The sequence below is a fragment of the Chenopodium album genome, chromosome 3 (genome assembly GCF_948465745.1).
Source record: "Chenopodium album chromosome 3, dcCheAlbu1.1, whole genome shotgun sequence".
In the NCBI taxonomy this organism is placed as follows: domain Eukaryota; kingdom Viridiplantae; phylum Streptophyta; class Magnoliopsida; order Caryophyllales; family Amaranthaceae; genus Chenopodium; species Chenopodium album.
Genome location: NC_137836.1, coordinates 84,077,384 through 84,104,498, shown reverse-complemented (window position 1 = coordinate 84,104,498; position 27,115 = coordinate 84,077,384). Strand labels below are relative to the sequence as shown.

At 34.8% G+C, this 27,115-nt stretch overlaps 3 protein-coding genes and 1 long non-coding RNA gene across 5 annotated transcripts; 1 reads left to right on the top strand and 3 right to left on the bottom strand.

The window, feature by feature from the left end:
• Positions 1 to 446: 446 nt before the first annotated feature.
• LOC145620761 (anthranilate synthase alpha subunit 2, chloroplastic-like) lies at positions 447 to 3,751 on the bottom strand. Its single transcript, XM_081675470.1, has 10 exons — positions 3,495 to 3,751; positions 3,197 to 3,375; positions 2,916 to 3,105; positions 2,519 to 2,667; positions 2,231 to 2,346; positions 1,903 to 2,149; positions 1,643 to 1,702; positions 1,398 to 1,550; positions 1,043 to 1,120; positions 447 to 927 (listed from the first exon to the last, which is right to left on the bottom strand). Exons 1-10 carry the CDS (start codon positions 3,661 to 3,663, stop codon positions 607 to 609), a joined length of 1,662 nt encoding a protein of 553 aa, XP_081531596.1. The 5' UTR covers positions 3,664 to 3,751; the 3' UTR covers positions 447 to 606.
• A 301-nt stretch (positions 3,752 to 4,052) lies between these two features.
• LOC145624639 (uncharacterized) lies at positions 4,053 to 8,179 on the bottom strand. The gene is made up of 5 exons (XM_081677719.1): positions 8,034 to 8,179; positions 7,267 to 7,551; positions 6,928 to 7,059; positions 6,707 to 6,823; positions 4,053 to 4,679 (listed from the first exon to the last, which is right to left on the bottom strand). The coding sequence occupies exons 2-5, from the start codon at positions 7,549 to 7,551 to the stop codon at positions 4,338 to 4,340; spliced, it is 876 nt and encodes a 291-aa protein (XP_081533845.1). The 5' UTR covers positions 8,034 to 8,179; the 3' UTR covers positions 4,053 to 4,337.
• Positions 8,180 to 10,912: 2,733 nt separating this feature from the next.
• LOC145620753 (uncharacterized) lies at positions 10,913 to 11,533 on the top strand. The gene is made up of 2 exons (XR_014108297.1): positions 10,913 to 11,126; positions 11,238 to 11,533. It is a non-coding gene; the product is annotated as an uncharacterized LOC145620753 (long non-coding RNA).
• A 6,781-nt stretch (positions 11,534 to 18,314) lies between these two features.
• LOC145624637 (anthranilate synthase alpha subunit 2, chloroplastic-like) lies at positions 18,315 to 24,210 on the bottom strand. 2 transcript variants are annotated; one of them, XM_081677717.1, is made up of 11 exons: positions 23,831 to 24,210; positions 23,575 to 23,759; positions 22,773 to 22,962; positions 21,541 to 21,692; positions 21,028 to 21,143; positions 20,689 to 20,935; positions 20,545 to 20,601; positions 20,139 to 20,291; positions 19,882 to 19,962; positions 19,690 to 19,776; positions 18,315 to 18,929 (listed from the first exon to the last, which is right to left on the bottom strand). In XM_081677717.1, exons 1-11 carry the CDS (start codon positions 23,997 to 23,999, stop codon positions 18,606 to 18,608), a joined length of 1,761 nt encoding a protein of 586 aa, XP_081533843.1. In that variant the 5' UTR covers positions 24,000 to 24,210; the 3' UTR covers positions 18,315 to 18,605. The 2 variants fall into 2 exon arrangements, with proteins under 2 accessions (XP_081533843.1, XP_081533842.1); XM_081677716.1 differs by having other exon boundaries at positions 20,545 to 20,935.
• Between the last annotated feature and the right edge of the window lie 2,905 nt (positions 24,211 to 27,115).

Genomic DNA, 27,115 nt, shown 5'->3' with positions numbered 1-27,115 from the left:
AAAGTTGGGAAAAAAAGGCTAAAGGAAAATACCCGTATAAAACATTATGGGATTTTCATTTTACGTTGTATATGGCTTTGTTAGAGATTACTGATTAGCTTATAAAGTTATAATCAATGATTAATGCTAGTGATAGACATTGTTTTAGCTCTTTTTTTAAAGGAGACAAAAATCAAGTATTGTTGCACCAAACTAATTAAAGAAACAGTAACAGGCTCACATTATTCACAAGAAAACTTTAGTTAAAGATCACTATCAAATAATCAAATGTTGCTTTCAAATGTTAATCTTTGTCATACAAATGTGATAGACATTGTTTTAGCTATTTTTTTAAAGGAGACAAGAATCAAGTGTTGTTGCACCAAACCAATTAAAGAAACAGCAGTAACAGGTTCACAACATTCACAAGAAAACTTTAGTTAAAGATCACTATCAAAATAATCAGATGTTGCTTTCAAATGTTTATCTTTATCATACAAGTATAATACAATGAATACTTCTTGATGTTACAGCAGCACAAATATATGAATCATATCCTAGTTAGTAAAAGAAGTTAAGAAGCTATCTATGTGATACAATAATAACACAGGTAGACAACTTCTAGTCTTACTGAAGAAATGATGACTCAGCAAGATCAATGGCTCGAGAGAGTGCTGCAGCTTCTTGCTCACATTGTCTCTGCTTGTCTGCAGGATCGCTGTCTCCCATGATGTCAGCTCCGACTTGGAGATGAGCAACCCATTCTCGTCGTTTCTGCAAATTTTTGGAATGATACAAATTTTCAGAGGCTTTACCAGTCGGAAACGCGATGGTTTTTGAAGCTAGGGTGATGTCCATGTCCTTAGAGAATGAAATGCAGCCAAAACTTCCACCATATGGCCCTCGCCTTTTCTGTTCGAGCTTATCTATCAGTTTAACTGCTTCAATCTGTATTTACCAAATTGGTTCATGTCAAAAGAATGCAGAAATGGTATGGTAAGCATTGAACATTCCTAAAGGCCGTTCAAAGATTTGCAGAATATTTGCAAAAAAAGAAATCAACCTTTGGTTCTCCAATGAAAGCATCTGAAGGCAAGGCACCCCGGAGAGCATCCCAGCAAGTCGAATACACATCAGTAGCCTACATAAGAGAAAACCCAATATAAAGGTCATGCAACAGAACTTCAAAAATCTTAGTTGAAGAGACATCTTCCCTTTAATGCCTAAGACCAATGGTTCAATTATTTGAAGACTACACTTGCTCAAAAATCAAGCTGTCATCAGTAGTGAAATTTCTAAGTTTTAGGCAGGCAGAAGTATTAGCTGCCTGTGGCGGTAGAACCAGCATAACATAGGCCTTATTTTGTTGAATTTTCATTTTATGAAGTAGAGTAAGCCATAGAATATAAAAGATAAACCTTTTTGCAACTGTTGTTTCCCAAGTCAGCAAGCCTGGTGTTCTCTACATGATGTTTATTGCCATTGATAAGCGGCCTTCCTAACAGAATATTCTCCTTAAATATCTCAGATTTTCTCTCAATGGTAGAAAGAGTTGAATTAGTAAACTTTCCCTGCAGAAAAATAAATATATATCAGGCCATCAGTGATATGAGAAAATAAGGTTATTCCAGAAGCTAAATATACACTACTGTAACAGTTTTACCTTTTTATCAACATAGTTGAAAATGTGAGGGCTTGAAGCAACAAGTATACACCCTCTAATCTGTTGAATCATGAAGATGAGAGCTACATGAAGTGTTATTGTAGTGAAAAAAAAAAAAATTACAGATTTAAAATGATTCTCTACAGTTTTTCTCTTATGCTATCACTGGCCTGAATTGTATTTTACTAATCAAAAGCTTCGAAATTGACTGCCACTGATTGTAACTGAAGTTGAAGAGAATAGTTTCTGAGTAAGCTTACTTGTATATAAGCCATAAAAGAACTTGGATCCACAATACTCAATGCCCTATAAACTTCAAATGGATCCGAGAAAGTTCTCCTTATAAACCGCTGACTTAGAACAACTTGGTGTATGTCACCATCTAAAATATGCTCCTTGGCCTTTTTTATTGCTGTCTTATATGCTTCAGTTGTTAGACGCGAAACCTCTAACTTGTGATGTTGCCTCTGAGCATTTAGTTCTATCGAGCCAGAAGATAGCCTTGGACTGATCAAAGAACACAACAAAGACCTGATGAGGTTATTTCAAGAAGAGTAACACACAAAATGAAAGAGAGAGGCTGCTCACTTGTTTATATCATGAACCTTAGACAACAAGGAATCCAAGCATTCCATTCCATTGTCCAATGCCTCATCTACTGATGAAAATCGATCCAATTGAACCCAGTGAATGGCGTGAATTTTCTGAATTCACATTATTGGCAAAATATTATGACAAGTGGGAGTTATTTGATAAATAGAGAAATGAATTGCAGTATGCACCATGATAACACTTTAAAAAGAAATTACTACTCTGAAAGATTAATGTAATATTCAGGAATTATGGTAGCAACAGAAGGTAAAAAAAAAAGGATACCTTTTCAATATGATCAAACACAAGCACATCATCATACAGACCTAGATGTACATCAGGGAGATCACTGTCATCTGCTGGGGCACTTGAAAATGCGAGGCTTTTCTCTGCATAACGCACCGTATCATGAGAAAAATATCCAACCCATCCACCTGATGCACCAAAAAAAACATCATCAGGATTTTTCTTACATTTCTCATTCCATTCACTAATCAAATTCTAAAAAACATTGAAAAGATATTTGGTTAAAGCTACAACTCAATGTCAACCAGACAAGTACTAAAACACGTGAACATTAGTCGCGTGAATGCTATAATAGATAAGGCATGAAACTGGTATTCGATGGGGCCCTTGACCAGTAAAGCAAAGGATCACCCCCTCTGAGCCAATATTATCATACCACAAAACACTTGAGGAAGCTCATCAATGCACTGAGGAGTCCATTTCTCTGTAATTCTACGAGGAATTGACAACGGATCTTCCAAAAACTCCTCTCTCCTCCACCCATCACGATGATTAATCACGGTAACAAAATTCTCCTTGGCTATAACTTCCATTGCTGGATTAGCCCCAACGATACTATACCTTCCCTACAAGTAATTGACATCAAGATTGTAAGTTTTCTTGCATAAATTCAAGAAAGCGTAATGCTAGCAAATAATGATGATCATTGATACTTACAACAGCATGTAACCCTGGCTCCACAGACTCAAACAAGAAGCTGGGTGCTTCATGATCATTTTCGTTTACTAAACATCGATATGCAAGCACGGGTGTCAACTGATCAGAGAAAATGCACTGCGATAATGGAACCAAGTTTCCTCTTCTAGACTTTTCCACAAACTTAGCAGACTGGTCCACTGTACTCATGACATAATATATCAGCAAATCTTAAGTAATATGCTTGTAAACAACAAATTAAGAATTCAGTATGAAAAATTAAACTAGTTTGGCTATTTAGAAGGTTATATAGTGTTACCTTGTGATGGAGAGGAAAGAACTGAAAACACTACAAACTGTGTAGAATGAACAGGCGGATGGTTAAACGGACGGATTGACAGCATTGAGCTGCAAGACTGAAAAGACGACGACAGATTTCGACGACGGCAAGTAGACGGCACAAGAGGCAGAGTTATTGCTACAGCCATTTTCAAAGATGATCAGCTGAATTTCATTAAAGGTCAGCTCACTATGATATTCCCAACTGCTGCACAAGAATTTTAGTCCCAATTGTCTTGTCACTTGTTTGTTAAAAGATGTTGCTTCCATGAGCTTTAAATGCTGAAGCATGGACTTGTTTACTGGGTAGTTCTGGCCTTAAATTTCATGTGGTTATTTGTTGGCATTAAACACCTCTGTTTTCACATATGTTTATCTTACAAAGTGCAGTAAATTTTCCTTTTTACTGGCATAAAAATTTGCCATAAACCATTGGTCAAACAACAGCTTGTCAAGTTCTATTTAATTGCGGAGTAATTCACAAGGTAAGCGTGCTCTAGAGAGAAATTTTACTTTTGGTACAAAAGAAAGCAAGCAATAGAATTAAATGCTCAAGCAAAGCATGAACAATTGACATTGGAATATATATCCCGTGAGTTACACAACAAAGAGATAGGATAAATACTCAATATTCTCGGGATATAGAGTACAATATTCGATAATTACATTTTATCCACATAAAAAGTGCAGCAGCCTGTAAATGCAATAATGCAGGTCTTCCACAAGAAAAAAGATAAAGAGTATCCAGGCTAGGAAAGAAGAGTAATTATGGGGAGATCTCGGCTAGGCAATTGGTGACCTCACCAACAATCAACAAATAATGTTACTGTGTTGCGAGGTTCTGAAACAACTCTGGAAGATGAGCATTCGTGAGCTTGGTCCTTTTGCTAATTTCGTGCTTCTTCTTCTTAGGTTTACCTTTGGAGGAAACGCCTTGAATCTGTGCCGCAGCCCTTCTCTGGGCAGTGTTTGTAAGAGGCTTGATTCCAGTTTTCTGAAGTTCTTTCTCAACATCAAGAAAATCGCGTGGCAATTCAATGCTCCGGAAGAGTTGTTTCAGATCATCATCTACCTTAATAGGAACTCGGGGATCATTTGGATATACTATATCTTCCTGGGAATCAAAGTTTGAGAGCAACCAAACTTTTCGATCGGCCTTCAAGGCCTATGGAGAAAATACACTATCAGCAAGTTTTTACAGCAGTAAAATAAGGTTCAAAATTTTGAAATCAATGACAGACTAACAGTAAAACAACGTTGGAATTCTGCTTTTTAAACTAAAATATATGATCCATCCTTAGCAATCCTTTAAGCTAAGAATCACTATTGACTAAAATCCACCATGAACTCAGCTTCAACAAATGGAATCATATTTTGCATTCATGGAGAAAGATGCTTCAACAACAGGAACTCAGGATGATGCTTTCGACAACAGGAACTCAGGATGATGCTTTCAAATATAAAGGAAAATGATTCAAAACAAAACTACCAGAATGCTAACTTTGGTTGACATGACACATGAGATATGACCAGTAAACATAACAGGAAAGTGATACATTGCCCCCTTAAGTTGATTCAAGTGCAAGATAACCTCATTAACGTATACAGGTACCAAATTGCCCCCTAACTTATTCACTGAGGCAAATTAGTCCTTGCCAACTTTCTACCAATCAGTATTTCAAAAGGCATGTGATTACCAAAGGTGATAGGGCTCCTAACTTCCTACAGCTTGGGCTTACAGATAGAGGGATGAGCTACACTAAATTACCCACTGCCTCTAGAGAAGTTATTTCCAAGAGCAGGGTAATGAGGAATCGAATTATGCAAAGGCTCATTTTTGTTTGTTGGGTCAAGGGATGAACTTTGGACCGAGTACCTTATCAGATTGGAGGCTGAGGCGAAAGGGTCCAAATCAATGTATAAAAAAGTTAAAGGCGCGCTGAAGCGATAAGGGTTATGCAGCGCCTAAGTGTGCCTCTTTGAAGTGAGGCGCACTATATAAACACTTAAAAAAATTGGCAGATATTTGCTTTAGGTGCGCCTTATTGAAAACGCCTCGCCCAGGCCAAAAAAAGCACTTACCCCCTATTGCCCTGTGACTCAGTGCCGCTTTTTCAAACACTGGTCCAAATACTATTTAGGACAAAGAACATCACTCACCCTTTCAATAAAAAATTATAAGTTCCCAAAATGATTTGGGGTCAACTTATATGAATCTTCAAAAGGTAACATAACAAAGTTTTACAAAAAGGGCTAAGGAGATATTAAGAGAAAACCCAACAAGAGGACATAAAATATGAAATTTATGAAAGTTTTATAAAAATGGCTAAGGAGAGATTAAGAGAGGAAAAACATGCAAGTAAAAGCACTAAAAAGGTAGAAAACCATAACCACCACCACCTGAATCATGTCCTTAGCTGTGTGGAGTTAACATCATACAAATCCAATGATCAGCAATCAACTGGCCAATTACTCACAAAAACAAGTCTCCCCGTCATTTTCCACACCATCATCATCATACTCAATTAGTCATCATCATTCTCCTAATCATTGTCCAGTGTCCTCTTCCTCAACATCAAGAACATCATTCTAAGATTCCTCATATTCCTAACTCTTCTCACAATATTAAGGAACTTTTTGAATTGGTGGGAGATCATAGAGATGGAAAGGTTGAGCAGGGAGTGTGTCTTAATTCATTACCTCAATCAATACCAGCACAGAGTTACAATTTCATTCCTTTACATTTCCTTGGCAGCACGTTTCATTATTTAATTTTATTAACTCCCTTTCCTTATAAAAGAAAAGAAACTACAATGGTAGAAACACATGCATAAAGCCCAATACCAATAAATGAGAAATAATAAAAATATACATAATTAGACTAGAAACTAACTAACTACTAAAAAATTAGAAGTGCCAATTTTGGGTGGAATCATTGTCATAAATCATGTGGAAACCATTACATGCATCATATATAATATAGGGTAATTGACCTCAATTAAATGTGAATAAGGGGGTTCAATTCCTATGAAACAACTATCAGAAAATTTTGCCAATTTTCTAGTTAACATTCTATATGTGTATATCACATAGAGAATATATATATAAGAATCCACTGGCACGTTGAAACTGCTATTACAATGATACTCAAGATAGGCTAGGAAGAAAAGATTGAGAAGAAAACTTAGTTACCTGCAAGTCCTCCATCACATTTATATAAGAATCCTTTAAATCAATGATTGGCATGCCTTCTGGATATCTCCGTATCAAGACAAGCAATTGGTCCTTGTTCTTAACTTCATGCTTTGACTGTAAAGATAAAGGAAATCAAACAATTTAATTGGTAGGAGAATAAATGGTTTCACTATCAAACCCAATGAGGTGATAAATAAAAATAAACCATTAAGGCCTACCTTGTAAGAGAAACACTGCCCATCATAGCTCACTTTTGGGTTATTCTTCAAACTTTCAAAAACAGTCTTATTTGCATAAACATCGACATGGCATACTTGATTGATTTGCTCAGGAGTTAAGGCTTCCCTCCGCTGCAATCAACCCAAAGACATTATACAGAATATCCAGCCAACATGTAATACAAGATTATTCCACCACTTATGTTCTGGTCTTTGCTTAAGCACATTCAATGTTAACAAAACACTGTCATCTATTAATTAACATAATTCTCTTGGCAATTAGCCATAACTCATTGTATAATTTTGACATGTACAAGTGCAACACAACACAGCGCGTACCTCTAGAAGCAGATCAATGACACGCTTAATTTGAGCTCCAGCAGGAGCCTTTCTTATGCTATTAATGATCTGAAGCCTCTCGGTATCATTTGAGAATTTGACAGGAGGCCTTGCATTTATAGATGGTGATGCAGTTGGCAAAGTTGATTTTTGTACACTAGAGTTATGCTTTGATGAATTGGAGGACTTGGTTGAAGCTTGTTTTTCAGAAGCAATACTCGAAAGAGTTGACTGACACTTCTCTTGCTGTTTCCGAAACCTTGCTAAATTTTCTTGGAGTGACATCTATCGCAACAATGGCATAAAGGGAAACCAAACAACACAAAAGATCAAAAGCATGGCAAACAAATTCAAATTCATCCAAACACGCGATTTGATCATCCAATGTTTCAACAACGGATAATACTCACATACATTGATTCACACATGCTAACTATTACAGTAGTTAACAAACACATAAATCTGATAACAAAATCTTGTTTCCAACAACAAAAGGAGAATACTATACAAATTCTGAGAAACTCCTAACAGAACAAAAAGGAGGCCAATTAGAAACCCTAAAAAGTTTCGATTATTGGCAAGAGGCAGGGCAGGAGGGAAAAGAGCTCTGATTTCATCGCTATCCTAACATTAAAGTGTTGTGCAATACAATTTGATTCATAATTATAGGGATATTTGATTCATAATTATAGGGATATTTGATTCAATTATCGATCTCATAATTTTAGGGATATTTGATATGATGATAACAAAAACAAACCACTTACCTCAGAAGTTGCTTCAATGGGGGATACAAGAGCTAGATTCAATGGAGAACGCCAACTGCGCTTCAATGGAGAACGTTGAGTGCGCTTCAATGGATATCTGACTATTTTGAGAGAGAGAGCAATTCTATGGATCCCTTGTGACCCCCGGTCAGGGCGGTCACAGTTATTAAAAGAGTAAACACAAAATACGGTCCTTAAACTTTGCCAAAAGTTTGATGTTGGTCCCTATACTTTTAAAAGTCTGATTTTGATCCCTCAACCACCAATGACTCATCAATTGTGGTGGTTATTGTAATGAGTCAGCAAAGTTTAGAGACTTTGTCATATTTAATTGCTGACTGAACCAAAGTTTAAGGACTTCTAATACTGACTGGACCAAATTTAGGGACTTTGCCTTTTTTAATTCAATTCAATTGCTACGAACTATGTTAATTAACCATATTTTTAACTTTAATTAATCTAATTATTTTACTCATTCCAATCTTGAATTTATTTAATTTCCCACATTAATTTTAATAATTTTATGTTCTCTCTCCTCAACTTCTTACCTTCCCCATTTTTTAAGCTCCAACACCCTACATATACATACTACTTCCACTGGCAATCTAGCACCACCCTCTCCCACCGAAACCACCAAATTCCCCACCGTACCACTCCTACTGAAATCACCCAAAACCCAACCACTCCCTATGAAAACCACCAAAAAAACCCCAACCAATCACCATCAACGAATTACAAACCACCAAAACCATCACCACCTTAATCGAAAACCACTCTATCACTCTCACCAAAACCATCACTAAATGCATTGAGAACGACCAATACCCCCACCACTCTCATCAAAAACCACCACCTTTAGATCTTCTCCAAACTACAAGGTGGTGGTCGTGAACTTGACATGGGTTATCCTTCAATTTTTTTTTTTCTTAATTCAAAACTTGTTTGTTTTCAATTTGTTTTTTTTTTTTTTTTGTTTAATTTGACTAACATTTTAGATTTGTTGGTAATTGGTTTTTTTATTATTAATTTTAAGATAGTTGTGGTGTTATAATGGTGGCGCCCAGTGGTTGTTTATGTATTGGCGATGGGCTAGTGGTTGTGGTGGTGACTATTGTGGTTATGTTTAGGTAACTGGTAAGGATAAATTATTGAGTGAGTTCGGCAATTAGAAAGGTTAATTTTATGGGATTAATACTTGGAATGCATGGAAGTCCCTCAACTTTAGTCCAGTCAGCAAGAATAAAATAAAATAAAAAATGCAAAGTCCTTAAACTTTAGCCATGTCAGCAATTAAATAGACATTGGTCCCTAAACTTTGCTGAGTCATTGTAATAGCCACCACAAATTATGATTCATTGGTGGTTGAGGGACCAAAATCAGACTTTTGAAAGTCGAGGGACCAAAATCAAACTTATACCAAAGTTTAGGGACCGTATTTGGTCTTTTATCGTTATTAAAGGGATATATCCGTCTAATAATAATAAATAAATGGGTTGAGTTTTTATATGATTGTCCAATTATGGAATTGGACAAGCCTTTTTAAGGGTTTAGAGTAAACCTATTTTAAAAATTACGGAAAAATGAGTATTAGATTAAATTTACACTTCCTTTTCCCAAATACTCCTACTTTTTGGACTAAATTTACACTTCCTTTTCCCAAATACTATGGAAGCTAACGCGCGCGATGTGTGTGTCATACCTAGTCATATCCGGAATCTCTTTCGGTTTAATCTTACATCACAAATTTAATAATTGACAACATAATGAAATAAAATATATAAATACGGAGTATATATTTAGGGGTATCAATGTCCACATTAATCTTAAGAGTTAAAAATGAAGAGGTAATAATCATAGTGAGGGTAAATAAGTAAATAAACATTTTAAATAAGACACAGCATATATACATATCTATCTATAAACATATTTACTACTAAAGTAGAAACCGCTGACATCATATTATCCACGTGGCAGCTAAGAAAATTTTTCTCGCCTAAATAAAATTTTATGTCATTAGATTTTCGTTGGATTTAAATTTCAAATTTAATTTCTCGTCCTCTCAATTAATTTACATTCTTTAATTTATTTATTTTTCTTCTATCGTCAACTATTGATTTCTAATGCATCTTACCTTATGCTTTATCAAACAAAATACTTTGATGTATATATATATATATATATATATATTTTTTTTATATAATTCAAGTTTAAAATCATATTTGCTTAATTAAAATCGTATAGTACAAATCTAACTTTTTTGTATATGCTCTAATTTTCATATTCGGTTTGTTCTTCTTCAAAATTAATTTTATAAAATTAGCATTTACAATTAATGGTTATGTCTCTATAATTTTTCTGATACGAGATAAGAATGCATACAATATATATTCTATATATCAAATAAATTCGTGCATCGCACGGGACTAATCTAGTATAAATTAAAAGATTGTCTTCTATCCTTTAAAGGAAATTAACACAAGGCTTAATTGAATCTCCATATCCCAAATGGTTTGAAACTCAAGCAAGTATCTTACGACTTGAAGGTTCCATACATGCACACATGAGTGAGTGTTCAGTTATTTTAAAATAAAAACTGTAATCTTATGTATACAAGTTTTATCATTCCAACTAAATACTTGACTCGACTTGACCCATCGAGTTAGACTAGGGTTCAATTTTTTTCTCACCCAACACGTACACTTATTCATTCAAGACACAACACGATAACACAACCGTACTCGTAATCACATCTAGCCATCGGTCCTTCCCTATCCCAACTTTCTAAAACCCAAGGCACTCAAGCACACTTGACTAGAAGTTGTATTTGTATAAACTATAAAGGTATTTTTGAAAAAAAAAAAAACAAAAAAAACTATAAAGGTATTTTGGGCTTTGTTGAACTAGACAGCCCAACTTGACCCAACAAGGCCTAACCCAAACACTCCAAACTAGGGTTTCACTATAAATCATCATAAAACCTCCTTATTATCTTTTCCTCTTGAAAACCTCCCCTTTTCTCTTTCCTCGGTATTTTCCATCGATTAGGGTTTTGAAGTCGCCGTTTTTTTTCGTCTGATCACCATGAGAGCCAAGGTAATTCTTCAATCTTCTCATTCAATTCATCAACTCCAAATTATTATTAATGTCCATTAAATTCGACGCTTTTTTCCATTGATTTTGATTGTTTTTTCGTCGATTTTGCAGTGGAAGAAGAAGCGTATGAGGAGATTGAAGAGGAAGCGCCGAAAGATGAGACAGAGATCTAAGTAGAACGTTGTTATCAACTGCTGAGTCCGAGTTTAGATTTCCGTCGTTTGTTTCGTCTTATTTCGTCAAATTTTCAGCTATTTTTGTAGCTTATTGACTGGTTTTAGGTACTCAGTTTATGGTTATGTATGGTACGTTTTGTTAAACATGATGATATTTTCGGTATTTTTACTGGAGTATTTTACATAATTTTCGACTTTTTATCTTCTTATATATATGCTTAATTTCGTATTGTTCTTGGATCTATGATTGATTTTTCTAATTTCAATAGCTTATTCATATACTTCATAAATCTAGTCATAGCTTGAATAATGCTAATTATAATTTAGTTGAAATCAATGATTGTTTATCTTCACTTGATTGGAGGTAATAAATTGGATTTGAATAATGCTAATGATAATTTAGTTGAAATCAATGATTGTTTATCTTCACTTGATTGGAGGTAATAAATTGGATTTGAATCATGCTAATTATAATTTTGTTGAAATCAATGATTGTTTATCTTCACTTGATTGGAGGTAATAAATTGGATTAGGGTTTTGTTGTTCGGGAAGTCTGATGTTGTTTTTTGTTCTTGATTTTCATTGAATTGAACTGTAAAGTGTTTTTAACACAATTTTACTGTCAATGCATGTTACCAGTGAATTTTTTTTAATAGAGATAGTGTTTGAAAGGGGGATAGTGGATTCAATTTGGCTGCAATTTTGTTTTTGTTTGAGTGATTTGGCTGAATGTCCCTTTTTGCAAGGGAAAATGATGATTGATTTAATATTCTACATTGATCCTTTAGGACTGAAGTATTCGTAGATTAGTTGTGTTGTGGAATTGTTTGCTACAACTAGTGATCTCTTAGTGTGAAATATTCGTAGATTTAATGTGTTTGTGGAATTGTTTGCTACTACTAGTGATCTTCTTATTGTTTAAGGGGGCTATGATGGTAGATTAGTTTGTTGGATAGCTTGTTTTAGTATTGTTAAGTGATATTGGAAAGGCTTTATGTCGGATGTCTTTGTGAGGACGATTACAAAATTTTTGTAAATCTTTTGCGAGTAATTTGGGTACGAGGTGATTATGCTCACAAGGTTTTATTACGATTGAGGAGCTATTGAATGCAAAGGTTTAATTGGGTATATATGCAAATTTGAAGTATTCTTAGTTTGAGGAAAATCCTTTTAGAGGTTATTGTACAATGGAGTACCTATTAGTTGATGGAATTAAGGAAGTGCCATGAAGAGTCTTCTTGCACTTTGCTGGTGGTTTGGTATTTATTAATGATTATGTGTTTTCCATGAGGTTAATCTTGTGTAGAGAAACTGCTGGTTTGGTATTTATTAATGATTATGTGTTTTCCATGAGGTTAATCTTGTGTAGAGAAACTGCTGAAATACGAGAAAATATCTGGCTAGAGGGAGGAGATTAAGATTTCAGTATAAAATTACGTACTCAATGAGGATTGTCCTGTCCTTGTTTCCATTTTGGAGTCTGGAGGAGAGAACTTTGTCGTAGAAAGCTTTTGGATATTCATTTTTTGTGTCCATTAAGTTTCTAAATACCTAGTATGAATTTCAAGAAAGCATGGTGTGCTTGTGCTCCCAAAATTATGATCTTCAAGTAAACGTCTGGTCCCTGTTGATGTACCCGGTTATTCATTCCATAGGACAGGACCATATAGTATTGTATACAGGATCATATATGTTCAGTGGTATACTAATACTTCGTGTCTCAATTATTATCTGTTTATTGCTAAACAGAAGTCCGGACTCCAAAGACCCCTAATTTGCATGGATGAAGTTTGGGTTGTAGTTTATTGCATTTTTCTATTTTTGTTGTTTATGGAAATATACTAGTACTAGATTATTCTTTAGACTGTTCTCATTTATATTCATTAGGCCTTCTTTTCAGTGAATGAAAGAAAGGGGCAATTTTTCTGCAACAACAATTCCTAAAACATGGCATTGGCTCAATTGGTTCATGACAAAATAGATTGTTTGGCAGAGTTTTAGTTGCATAAACTTAAAAAAAAGATGCAAGTGCTCCAAAAAATTAATCAGTGCTCTTGTAATTGCGTTATTTAGGAGGACAATTGGTTTAAATGTAAGTTACGTTGGTTGATTTACAATATGCAAATGTGTATCCTGAGCATAAAGACCAAAAATGTGAAGGGATATCAAACAATCATATTTATAGCTCCTGACAGTTTATAACCTAATTTACCACCTAAATGGTTCATGCTTGTTGATTGTAAGCAATTTATTAATCTCAGCAATTCGGTAACTTTTTAAATTAAATAAAGCAATATTATACGGCAATTAACCAAAAGAGAAGGGTCTAATTAAAATCATTGCACTTCTAAACCATATGGACCTCTAATGAGCGACACAATTTAAAAACTAGTTTGCTGTAAAACCTCGAAACCCAGTCAATTCCAATTAAGCGCTCCCTTAACCCTTAGATACTAGTTAAAAACCTTGGAACACCGTGCTAAGAAGATCTTGAAAATACATTTGCACTAAGAGCACTTACATCAGTGAGCATTATTTTGCTCATGAGCAAAATTGATGAGCAAAAAAAGGTAAAAAGTTACTACATTAATGAGCAAAGTATAAAATGCTCATGAGCATTTTAGAATTTGCTCATAGGATGAGCAAAATTAAAGGTGAACAGTAAAAGTGGGCCCCACAACTCCTCCAAAGTGGCGCCATTTTTTTTTGCTTTTGACACCCTAAAATGACGAGTTTTGGGAAGCACCCACAACACCTCAACACCAAAACACGTCGTTTTAGATGGCTAAGAAGCAAAAAAATTTAAGGACAACCGCTGACAGGGCGCATCATTCCAGCCATTGGGGAGCTGACACGCGTCCCTGTCAGCCCTCTTCATCCAATCAGATTTTTGTTACCGTTTTAAAAAGGTATTAGCTCTAAACGGCTATTTTGGCCGACTTGTAATTAAAAAAAAATAAAAAAAATATTTACCAACGGTTATAATTTTTTTTCCCTACAAATAGAGATCCATTTTGACATATTTTGGTATAGTTTCAAAATTCACAAAAATTGTAATTATTAATTAATAATTGTAATTTAGTAGCACTAAAATGTCATTAACCAAAACATAATTAATAATAATATGGTGATGTGTAAGAGAGAGAAATGTTGGTGGGGTATGTGAAAAAGTAGGAGATAGAATGATGAGCATTTTTTTTTTATCACTAGTGGGATAAAATTTGCTCACAAAAAATGCTCATGGGTGTGGAGAGAGAGAAAGTGGCTAGAGAGAGAAAAAACAATTTTTTTTTGCTCACTGATGTGAGTGCTCTAAGGCTATAATTAGTTTGAAAAAAAATAAAATAAAATACTTTTTTCAAGGTGATACATGATTGCAAACTGTCAATTCGAGTAAACGGATTGCTTTAGTTCGGGTCAACTCAGGTCGGGTCAATTCATAATAAATCCATAACCTATGCGGGTCGGGTTTAGATTAGGTCATGCTTAAGTCGTGTCATACTTTTTATCGGGTTTAGGTCGGGTTACATTCAGGTCAGGTGAACAATAGGTCGGGTTTAATCCGGGTTTTAATGGGTTTAAACGGGTTAGGGTAATTCTCGGATTCGAGTCGGGTTCGGTTTAGGTCAATAATTTGGGGGTTAGAATCAGGTTGGGTCATTCTCGGGTTTGAGTTGGATTCGGTTCAATTCAATAATTTGCGGATTATAATCAGGTCGGGTCATTCTCGGGTTTAAATCGGGTTCGGTTCAAGTCAATAATGTGCGGGCTATAATCAGGTTGGGTCATTTCCAAGTCGGGTCATTCTCGGATTCAAGTCGGGCTATGTTCAAGTCAATAATTTGCAGTTACAATCCGGGTCATTTCCAAGTCAGGTCATATTCGGGTTCAACTAACTATAAATATATAATTATCATTTTTATCAAGCTAATTATTTCCTTTGACTATAATATAATGACAATATACTAGGGAACTATAATCTATAATTTAGGAAGATAATTGTCTCATTTGACCATACAACAAATATATACTATATTTAACTCTTAAATTTGAGAATGATGCTCCTTTCTTTTGCTTGCCTAGACCGACTTGGTCTCCCTAGACAAAAATACAAAATGCTTTGATCAACAATAATAATGTGGTCTAAATTGCATTTAAGGTGATTTGAAATTAGGTCAGGAACAATTTGGATTGAATTTAGGTCGGGTCAATAACAATTTGTTTTAATTTCGAGTCGAGTTAATAACAGATCTGGTTGAATTTTTTGGTCGGGTAAGTAACAGATCTGGTAAAATTTGTGTCAGGTCAATAACAAGTTGGGTTGAATTTGGTTCAATTCAATAACAAGACGGGTTGATTTCGGGTCGGGTTTGTAACAGTTTGGGTTAAATTCGGGTCAGGTTAGGAACGGGTCAAAAATTTGATGGTTCCACACACCCAATTGGACTCCCGTAGGGTATTAAGGACCATGGTAAACATTTCGCCAATTTTTATCTCAGGACAAAAAAAACGTCAAAAAATTCCAAAATTGAAGGCTTTAATATCCACTCTTTTTGAGAAATTTTGGAGGATTCATAGCCCGGTGTCGAAAAGTCTTGAAATTCTAAAGAATGCATCTCGGGGTCATATAATGCCGTCTGGAACTATTTATGATCATTATTTGTTGTCATACATGTTCGTGGTAGGCTTGAGTTAATAAAATCGGCGCAAGTTGTAAACTGGTAAATTGATCGTTTAAAGGCAAATTGGATGGTTCCACCCACCTAATGGGACTTCCATACGGTATTAGGGATCATGGGAAACATTTTTGCAATTTTTATTTCCGGTCGAAAAAAAGTCAAAATTTTCAAAATTGAAGGCTAATATCCACGTTTTTTGAAAAATTTTGGAGGATTCAAGGTCCGGTGTCAAAAAGTCTTGAAATTCTAGGGGATACATCGCGGGGTCATATAATGACATTTGGAACCATTTATATATTATCATTATTTGTTGTGTCATAAATGTTTGTGGTAATCTTGAGTTAATCGGTGGAAGTTGTAAACCGGTAAGTTGAACGTTTAATGACAAATTGGATGGTTCCACCAACCCAATTGGATTCCCAGATGGTATTAGGGATCATGGGAAACATTTCGTCAATTTTTATTTTTGGACGAAAAAAAGTCAAAATTTTAAAAATTGAAGGCTAATATCCACGCTTTTTGAGAAATTTTGGAGGATTCAAGGTCCGGTGTCGAAAAATCTTGAAATTCTAGGGGATATATCTTGGGGTCATATAATGCCGTTTGAAACCATATAAGATCATTATATGTTGTCATAAATGTTCGTAATATGTTTGAGTTAATGAAATCGGTGCAAGTTGTGAACTAGTAAATTGGTCGTTTAAAGGCAAATTGGATGGTTCCATCCACTCAATTGGACTTCGGGAAGGTATTAGAGACCATGGTAAACATTTTGGCAATTTTAATTCGCGGGCGAAAAAAGTAAAAAAATTCCAAAATTGAAGGCTAATATCCACGTTTTTTGAGAAATTTTGAAGGTTTCGGGGCACGGTATCGAAAAGTCTTGAAATTTTAGGGGATACATCTCGAGGTCATACAATGACGTTTGGAACCATATATGATCATTATTTGTTGTCATAAATATTCGTGGTAAGCTTGAGTTAATGAAATCGGTGCAAGTTGTAAACCGGTAAATTGGTCGTTTAAATGCAAATTGGATGGTTCCACGCACCCAATAAGACTCTCGGACGGTATTAGGGATCATGATAAACATTTCGGCAATTTTTATTTCCGGGCGAAAAAAAAGTCAAAAATTTCAAAATTAAAGGCTAATATCCACGATTTTTGAGAAATTATGGAGGATTCGGGGCCCGATGTCGAAAAGTGTTGAAATTTAGGGGATACATCTCATGGTCATATAGTGCCGTTTGGAATCATTTATGATCATTATAGGTTGTCATAAATGTTCGTGGTAGGCTTCATTTAATGAAATCGGTGAAAGTTGTAAACCGGTAAATTGGCTGTTTAAAGGCAAATTGGATGGTTCAACCCACCCAATTGGACTCTTAAAGGGTATTAGGACCATAGTAAAAATTTCAGCAATTTTTATTTACGGGCGAAAAAAAGTCAAAAAAAATTCCAAAATTGAAATCCACGCTTTTTGTGAAATTTGGGATGTTTCGAGTCCGGTGTCGAAAAGTTTTGAGATTTTATGAGATACATCTCGGGGTCTTATAATGCCGTTTGGAACCATATATGATCAAAATATGTTGTCATAAATGTTCGTAGTAGGTTTGAGTTAGTGGAAGCGACGCAAGTTGTAAACCGGTAAATTGACCGTTTAAAGGCAAATTGGATGGTTCCACCCACCCAATTGGACTCCCGGAGGGTATTAGAGCCCATGGTAAACATTTCGGCAATTTTTATTTCCTACCAAAAAAAGTAAAAAAAATTCCAAAATTGAAGGTTAATTAATATCCACTCTTTTAGAGAAATTTTGGAGGTTTTGGGGTCCGGTGTCGAAAAGTCTTTAGATTATAAGGGATACATCTCGAGGTCATATAATCCCGTTGGGAATCATATATGATCATTATAGGGTTTCATAAATGTTCGTGGTAAGCTTGAGTTAATCAAATAAGTGCAAGTTGTAAAGCGGTAAATTGGTCGTTTAAAGGCAATTTGGATGGTTCCACGGTTCCACCTAGCAAATTGGACTCCCGGAAGGTATTAGGGACAATGGTAGACATTTCGGCAATTTTTATTTCTGAGTGAAAAAAATAAAAAAATTCCAAAATTAAAGGCTAATATCCACGTTGTTTTAGAAATTTTGGAGGTTTCGAACTTGCTGAGAAGAAAATTTAAATGAAAAGATAAGGGAGATTGACTTTCACCTTTTGTAAACCAACCAAAGGAAAATCATTTTATCGTAATTGTTTTAGTAAACCAAACCAACCAACTAAACAGTCGATGAAAGTGAAGCATCAAGAAAAAAGAGACCAATTCTATGCAATGAGTTAAACATAAAAGCTTGGATTCCATTTATTACCAAACGTTTTGTGCATACAAATGATACATTAACTTCTATCTATATCAACATACAACACAAAAAGCCTAATTCCCTCCTCCCTAAATTCACAGGGCGAAGCCACTAATGCCATGCACATTTGAAAATGCACAGGTAACAATAGCATGGTCTTTACTGCTGTGATTTCCATCTATTTTTAAATGGTTGACACTAAACAGCTACCTTTGAAGACAGCACTTGTTGCAGCTTCGACATCAAAAGGCAAACAATAATACACTTTCTATTCCCTCTCCAAGAAAGATGACTCAGCGAGATCAATTGCACGAGCAAGGCCAGCAGCCTTGTTTTCACACTCCCTTTGTTCGTCTGCTGGGTCACTGTCAGCAACAATGCCAGCCCCAGCTTGAAGGTGAGCCACCCATTCTCTTCTTCGAGCATCCTTGTATGAATACATTGTATCATATCGCGTTGCAGTTGAAAACACCATAGTTCTCAAAGCAAGAGCTATGTCCATGTCACCAGTGAATGAGATTCCACCAAATCCACCACTATATGGCCCCCGTCTATTGACTTCAAGCTGATCTATCAACTCCATAGCTTTAACCTGTTCATTGTGCCAATGGACAATAAGCATACGGAGGACACCTCAAGGCAATATAAAAACTTATGGACCAATGTAATCGCAAGAAGCCAGACTTCAACATAAAATTCAAAGCGTAACTCAGATGGATTCCCACAGGGGTTGAGATTGTAAGCATACATGTAACATTGTCACACATACACAATATATTTAAATAGACGATGTTCGGGATTTTGTGTCCCAAAAAGATTTTTCCAGGTTTCAGTTATATCAAATGATGAGAACCTTAAGTGCATAAAATTGTAATTGATTTCATGAATCCTTCAAACGTTAGACTTCTAAAAATAGACTAAACTACTAAACACTCTATGACTTCTAGCCTAGAAATATCAAATAATTACTGGAAAAAAAAATATGCTTCTATCATATGAATGTCAGCAACTTCTTCAGTAACTTCTTTGGAGAGGGGGAAAAGGGAATTTTCAGATCAGATTTGGAATAAAAATAGAAGTTTCACAAAGATTTATTTTTTCAGTTACACAGATTTTTCTGGACTAAAACATGTATAGCTGCCTACTACACAGATGAAGACTTTCCCTTTTCAAAGTCTTGACATACAAAATGAACTAGACAACCAGGCAATACAGCATCCCACATTCAACTACATGCAAAAGCTGTCCAATAAATTTAACTCACAAACTCAGACAGACATGAAGGATAACATCATTTTAAAATAGAACAGAGGGACAGGAAAGAGAAACAGGAGCAGAGTAAGAGGGGGCACCTTTGGTGCTCCACTAACTGTCCCAACAGGTAAAGCAGAACGCAAAACATCCCAACTAGTTAAATTGTCGAGCATTTCCCCTGTCACCTGAGAAATTATCGAACGCTTAACAAAACTAAAAGGAGAGAAAACAGTTTTCTTTTTTTCTTTTTTTTTTTTGGGGGGGGGGGTGTTAAGGAGAGAATTACTCACTGTAGAACTGATATGCATCACGTGGGAATACCGCTCAATATTCATAAGCTTTTCAACATTCACAGAACCGAATTTAGAGACCTGTTCGAACAGTAATCATCAGATTCCAAATCATAAATATCATAGGAGGAAAAATAAGGAACTTTAACATATTCCAAATACAAAGATATTACTAGTATTTTATTACACTATTCACAACGATTCACATAAAATAAATTTGAAAAAAAAAATAAAATTGCAGTGGGATATGAAAAAACCTTTCCAACATCATTCCTCCCCAGATCAACCAACATTATGTGCTCAGCACATTGTTTTTTATCATTCAAAAGCTGATTTTCCAGCATTAAATCTTCCTTTGGTGTTTTTCCTCTTCTAATGGTTCCAGCTAAAGGTCTGTTAGTGATCTTCCCCTGCAAAATGCACAGATGCAGAAGCATTGATACAAAAGTGTAAAATGGAATTGAAATGGCTACTAAGACACACATGTGACAGCTAGTACGCCAACTATGATAAAGAGCATTAGTAAATCACTATCGAAACTGATAATTAATATATAAAGATTCAAATGTTGTAGCCAGATACCAGCAAAGGAAAAAATTGAGTAAGCATTGAATGAGCAAAAGCAATAATTAGAAATGGAAAAATAACATCAACAAAACTTACTTTTTTCACACGAGTCAAAATCTCAGGGCTTGAGGCAACCAAAATACACCCTCTTGCCTGACATGTAACAATGAATGAGAGGTAAGTATAAGGGTGGCCATAAAGAAATGTATAAGTACATATACAAAAAAAAGTAACACATGCCTGTAGATATCCCATATACGGACTTGGGTTAACAATTCTCAATGCCCGATATACTTCAAACGGATCTGCAAAAGTTCGTCTCTCAAAACGTTGACTTAATACTATTTGAAAGATATCACCAGCCAAGATATGTTCCTTGGCTTGCAAAACAGCTTCTTTGTATTCTTCACAAGACATATTTGATGTCTTGAGTGTACTACCAAATAGGCGGGTCTGTAGTTTTATGGAGCCAGAGGGCAGCTTTGGGCTGAAATGCAAAAAGAGAAAAGCACAGCATATAAAACAAGACAAAATGTCATATGATATTATATAACACACAAAACTTGACAAACTACTCACGTTACTATGTCATGCACCCTTGACAGCAAAAACTCTAGGCGGTTAATTCCATCTTTATAAGCCTCCTCTGCAGAAGAAAAGCGATCCACACGAACCCAGTGTATCACATACGCTTTCTGAGATCACAAAGCAATCCAAGGAAATATTGAGGAGATACTACAGTTGTCCTGATAATTTTTCATATATAACCCTAGCATATGTAATTTTTTTTATATACCTATCACCCCAAATAACGATCAAAATCAATGTCACTCACTTTTCTAACCATTACAGCTAGAGAATTTCACCTAATCCTTGCTATTGTATCCATTATCATCGTTCAAGTACACTAATTCTTCCATACATAAAACAAAAATACAGAGTATCCATTTTTACAAGACTATCAACTTCAGTTTAAAAGATATATATAATGATGATAGAAAGAAAGAAAAAAAAAAAAAGAAAAAAAAAAAGTTGTGCAGCCATGAGTCCATGACTAGTGGAAAAGGAAAAACATAGCCTTCATAAGCATACCTTTTCCACATGATCAAACACGATGACATTGTCATATAATCCTAGATGCATGTCAGGAAGGTTCCTGTCATCATGAGGAGCACTTGAAAATGGGAGCTTCTTCTTCTCCACATAACGAACCGTGTCGTATGAGAAATAACCAACCCATCCACCTAACCGATTAACAACAACATAAAGTCATGCATCCTAGCATAAAGTTGCAGATATCAAATTATCAGAATATGCAAAATTAACATACTTATAGCGTAGTTCTAATCTGTACTCCAGGTAATGTAGAGAATTTATTCTCTAGAAGCAAATTAGCGATAGTAAAATTTGTTACTTTTTGTGAATAAAAGATTAGTTTTCATCGCCTTAAATGCAGATAAATCATAGAATTAATGGAGTGTTAGAAATTTGCATGATTATGCTATATCATACAATTGATACATATACGAGGTATAAGTGAAAGATGGGGATCACACAAAGATAAAATCAAGAAAAAATAGGGAACTCAATGCTCTAAGATTACACAATAATGTGCACAATTGTTTCTTAAACCAATGTAACAGAGTTGTGCTATGGCTGTAACTGAGCACAACAAACCTCAAAGAAGAGGATTATTAGGATCAATAGTCATTTTAAGCACGTAAAAAGACAACAATTATTGCGTATGTCAATGCAATTATGTCATATATACTTGGAAACATATATTCCTTTTTTTTTATGTGATTATCTTGCCAATATCACACGCCACGAATTGGTTGCATGACACGCTCACGTTTCATAAACAGAAACAACCACCGTAACTTACTCTAGAAAACGACAATATTCGAATAAAGTATAAAATGTTTGCCTGATCGAACGCAAAAACTGACTACTACAAAACCGTTAATGAGTACATAAATGCGTACAAACGTCAGCATCACTCCAAGTAAACCAATCCCGCCATGATGTAAATAATAATTGAAAGATGAATGGTAGGCAGCTCAAGACTTTAAACCATAAATATCTGTCTGTTTACGTACTTCATTTAAATCCAAGAATCAGGTTACTAATTTAGACTTACACCCTCTTACATTCAGAATTACAGAAAATACAGCCTCTTCTATGCATAAAATTATCACATCACAGCATTAAGCCAATAACATGTTGTAAATTCAGTCTAAAGATTAGAAAAGGTAAGCAATCAGTATAAAATCAAGTAATATCAAAAACACCTTAAAGGAAGCAAATCGTTCAAATTATCTCACCACAAAAGACATCAGGAAGCTCGTCAATCAGCTGAGGCTTCCATTGCTCCATAATCTTCCTTGGGACCTCCATTGGATCTTCAACAAACTCCTCAGTCCTCTTCCCTTCATGGTGATCCATCATTGTCACCAAATTCTCTTTCGCCACAATTTCCATGCTCGGCTGAGCCCCAACAATACTGTATCGTCCCTACAAAGCCCCATATCACATCAACTAATTATTACGTAAACCAAGTCTTTTCAACATATAAACTCTACCCCCCCCCCCCCCCCCCCCCAAAAAAAAAAAAAAAAAAAATCAAAATTTATCACAAAAATTTTACAGTTTTGCAAAAGCATAAAGACATTTAGAGCTGGCTGACCAACTAACAATTTTTTTTTCTTGCTTCTTCACAAATAATGCACATTAATTATAATTATAATTATGAAGCAAACTAATTATAACAAACACTATTCCAATATTAATTTTAATTTAATCATACCAGCTCTTCTTAATTACAACATGCAACACTTGTGTCATACAATTTTTATTTATTTTTTTATTTTTTTGAGAAAATTGACCACGACTATTTATTATTAAAGCCTAAGCAAAAATCGGAAGCAACTATTTAAAAAAAAAAAAAAAAAAAAAAAGGCATGAGCAACACAATTCACTTCACGGAAAACATGAACAAATGAGAAATAACAAAATCAATAATCAAATTCAAAAAATAAAAAAATGAAACAAACAATTGAAAGCGAAATAACACAATCAATAATTAAAAGCAAAAGAAAATGTGATTGATTGATTGATATTCCGTACCACATGAGAATTCAAAAAACCAGGTTCAACAGCCTCGAACAAAAAACTAGGAGCTTCTCTATCATCCTCCTTCACCAAACAACGATAAGCCAAAACCGGAGTCAAATGATCGGAAAAAATACATCGATATAACGGAATTAAATTCCCGTCTTTCGCAGCTTCAATGAATTCCGCCGAATTCTTCACTGCATTGTTCAATCAAACAATCAATTAACCAAATAAAATCACAAAAATAATCAATTAATTTCAAAATTACCAAGCGAAGGAGACGAAACAGCGGAGCAGGAGAGAGAGCGTCGAGGAGAGAGAAGATGAAGAGGTTGATTGGAGCGTCGGAGATGAACGGCTGGGATTGAAAGGGAGGAAATCCGACGGTGGTGATGAGGAGAGAGAGAAATGCGAGGAGTAACAGTTAGGGCATCCATTGTTGAAGAAAGCAGAGAATGAGAAGAGAATAGAGGAATTTGTTGAAAACTTGGAGGAGAGAGAAAGAAGAAGAGGTGAGCCGACAAATAGGGTGGTCTCGAATGGTGTTTATATTGTCAAATTTTGAACTGAAAAACTCTAAACTCTGATGTAATGAAGAGTATTTTTCTAAGGAGAAGAGCGATTTTGCCTCATTTTCTGCTCTTTAAAACAAAAGAGACTTTAAGGTTTTCGTCACCCACATTATTTCATTAGTTTTAAGTCTCTCTTCATTTCACCTACACTGTACGATTAAAGTTATTTTGTGAAAAACATACATAAAATTACTACCTCTGTTACATATTATTTGCAATAGTAAGACATTTTTCCTCTCTACTTTATGTCAAATCGTTGCAAATAATATGTAACGGAGGTAGTATTTTGATTTATTAAAAATAACTGAACTGATTGAGGCTGAACCGAATTGAACTGAAATTAAGATGAACAAAACAGACACTTCTCTTCATTTTATTTTTGTCGAACTATTTTTAAAATGAGGGTAATGCTATATGTAGCCCTCTGCATATAAGCATTTTACAAATTGTAAGGGTAAAATTAGGAATTCATAACAAAACATGCTTAAATAGTGTAATTAGTGTGTTTTTGTCCTGATTTTCTAAATTAAAACAATTTTATGTTATACATGGCATTTTCCTTAAAATTTACACTATTATTAAACTAAAATTAATTTTATTTAACTAAAAATAAATTCAAATTAATTTTCCTAATTTTCACTAATTATCTTTTATATTTATTATAAAATTTACCGTGCATTAAGGTAAGTTATGGAAAATTAAACAAAGCTAATTTTGTAGAATCTTATGTGATAAAGTTTAAAACACTATACATTGAGCCAAGTCTAATGGAATCCATTGTGATAATAATTTGCCTAATTTTCCATGGGTACAAATGCACAATGCACGGAAAACGTACAAGATTCCTATAGAATAAAATCATTGTAGTAAAATAGATTGGAAATCTTTCTACTTTTAATCAATCTACATGGAAGAAGTTTAAATTTTATGTTATACTTTCGTACATGTATACATATTGAAAGAATATTGTATCCAATTTTGGGTTGCATTAGGAGCAAAGCTTGTGATGCTAGAGGTCGTTTTTAAGGATCTTCATCCTGTTTAATTGGAGAACATGAGTGGTGTGGCTTGGTCTTGATTTGATCTAGACAAGCCTTAGTAGTTGTAGTTTGTGTTCCTTTTCGATTTGTTGTTTGTTCTCTTCAAGGCTTGTCCCTCCCTAACACCCAAAAAGAGTATTATAATTTGGAAGGAATTAATGATTTTGTGTCCGAATTATTGCAATCTACTTTAAATACCTAAAATATAATTAACAAATATAATTTTTTTTTTTCGTACACCCTAATCTTTCTTTTTTAAAAAAATTAAAATTAAATGATCAAATAATGATTTGAATAAAAATATAGTCAAACTTAAGGACCCACAAATTCCCAAATTAAATGTATTTATCATTTGAAATGACCATTCAAGACAATTACCAAATTAGCGCACACACTACACGAGTCTAATAGGCGCTTCAAATAGTGAAAACTGAAAAGTCATCGGTCCACTTGTTATTCTTGGCTTGATTGAATAATTGATCTTGTTGTTTGCTGAAGAAAATAGCGTATAACTTTATGGCTCGTTAGGCCCAATGATATCGTATCATTATGACTGACCTTTCAGCCCAAATTCATCACTGTGTACACTAGTCAGCATGGGACGGTTATTTGTACTGTACTAGTAATGGTATGCATATCGAGTAAAGACTAAATACGGTCCCTAAACTATCGTATTTGTGCCGTTTTAGGCCCTGTTTTTTTGAGCTTCTGGGCAGAGCAGAGCAGAGCAAAGGAGATTTCAGCAGAGCAGAGCAGATTGAAGCAGATCAGAGCAGAGCAGAGCAGATTGAAGCAGCTATTTTTAAGTACTATTTTCAAGCAGAGCAGGGCAGAGCAGAGTAGAGCAGATTGAAGCAAAGCAGAGCAGCTTTAAAGAACGGGGCCTTAGTCCCTCTCTAACTATTTGTGCCCTTTTAGTCCCTCAACCACCTTCTTTGGTGTTTGTCAGCCAAAAGTTGAGGGACTTTGATGACTAAGCAAGAGTTTAGGGACTATGACTCATTTTATTTTTTGTTTTTCTTTTTTGTTTTTTCTTAAGAATTTATTAAAAAAAATAAATCTTTTAATTATTTGTTTAAAAAATATTAATAAAAAACCAACCACTCTTAAAAAGCTCAGCCACCTTCCCCCTCCCGCTGCCGACAGCCAGCGCCGGCGACCAGCACCACCAGCCACACCCACTACACGCACCACCGGCACCATAAAAATTCAACAAACTCCACTAATTAATCGATCATACAAATCAAAACCCCTAATTTATCACAAAATCATGAATTTTACACAAATTATTCAACAAATTGGGCAAAACCATACTTCCTCTGCTTCTAAATCATAATAATTAAATAGTTAAATAAATTAATCAAACATCTAGACCACCGTCGTTGCTGCTACCAAAAAAATGAGTCATGGTCCCTAAACTCTTGCTTAGTCATCTAAGTCCCTCAACTTTTGGCTGACAAACATCAAAGAAGGAGGTTGAGGGACTAAAAGGACACAAATAGTTTTTGAGGGACTAAAAGTGAGCGCAATATGAAAGTTCAGGGACCGTATTTAGTTTTTACTTATAATATCACTAAATACATGTTCACATTTACAGAATTGAGCTTAACTGAACTGATTGGAGCTGAAATGAACTGAACTGATTAGAGCTGAAATGAACTGAACTGATTGGAGCTGAACTGAACTGAGCTAAAATGAATATTTTATGAGAGAAGGAAATACGAATCTGAACTGAACTAAAGAGAACTAATTAGAGCTGAACTGAACTGAATTGATTAGAGCTGAACTGAACTGAAATTAAGCTGAATTGGACAGACCCTAAAAGTGATATCCATAAACCAAATCAAAAAGTTTCGTTACCCATATTATCGAATCGGTTACCGGATATCCAATAATGATAATTAAACTTAATCTTGTAATTATTATAATATTATTTAACCT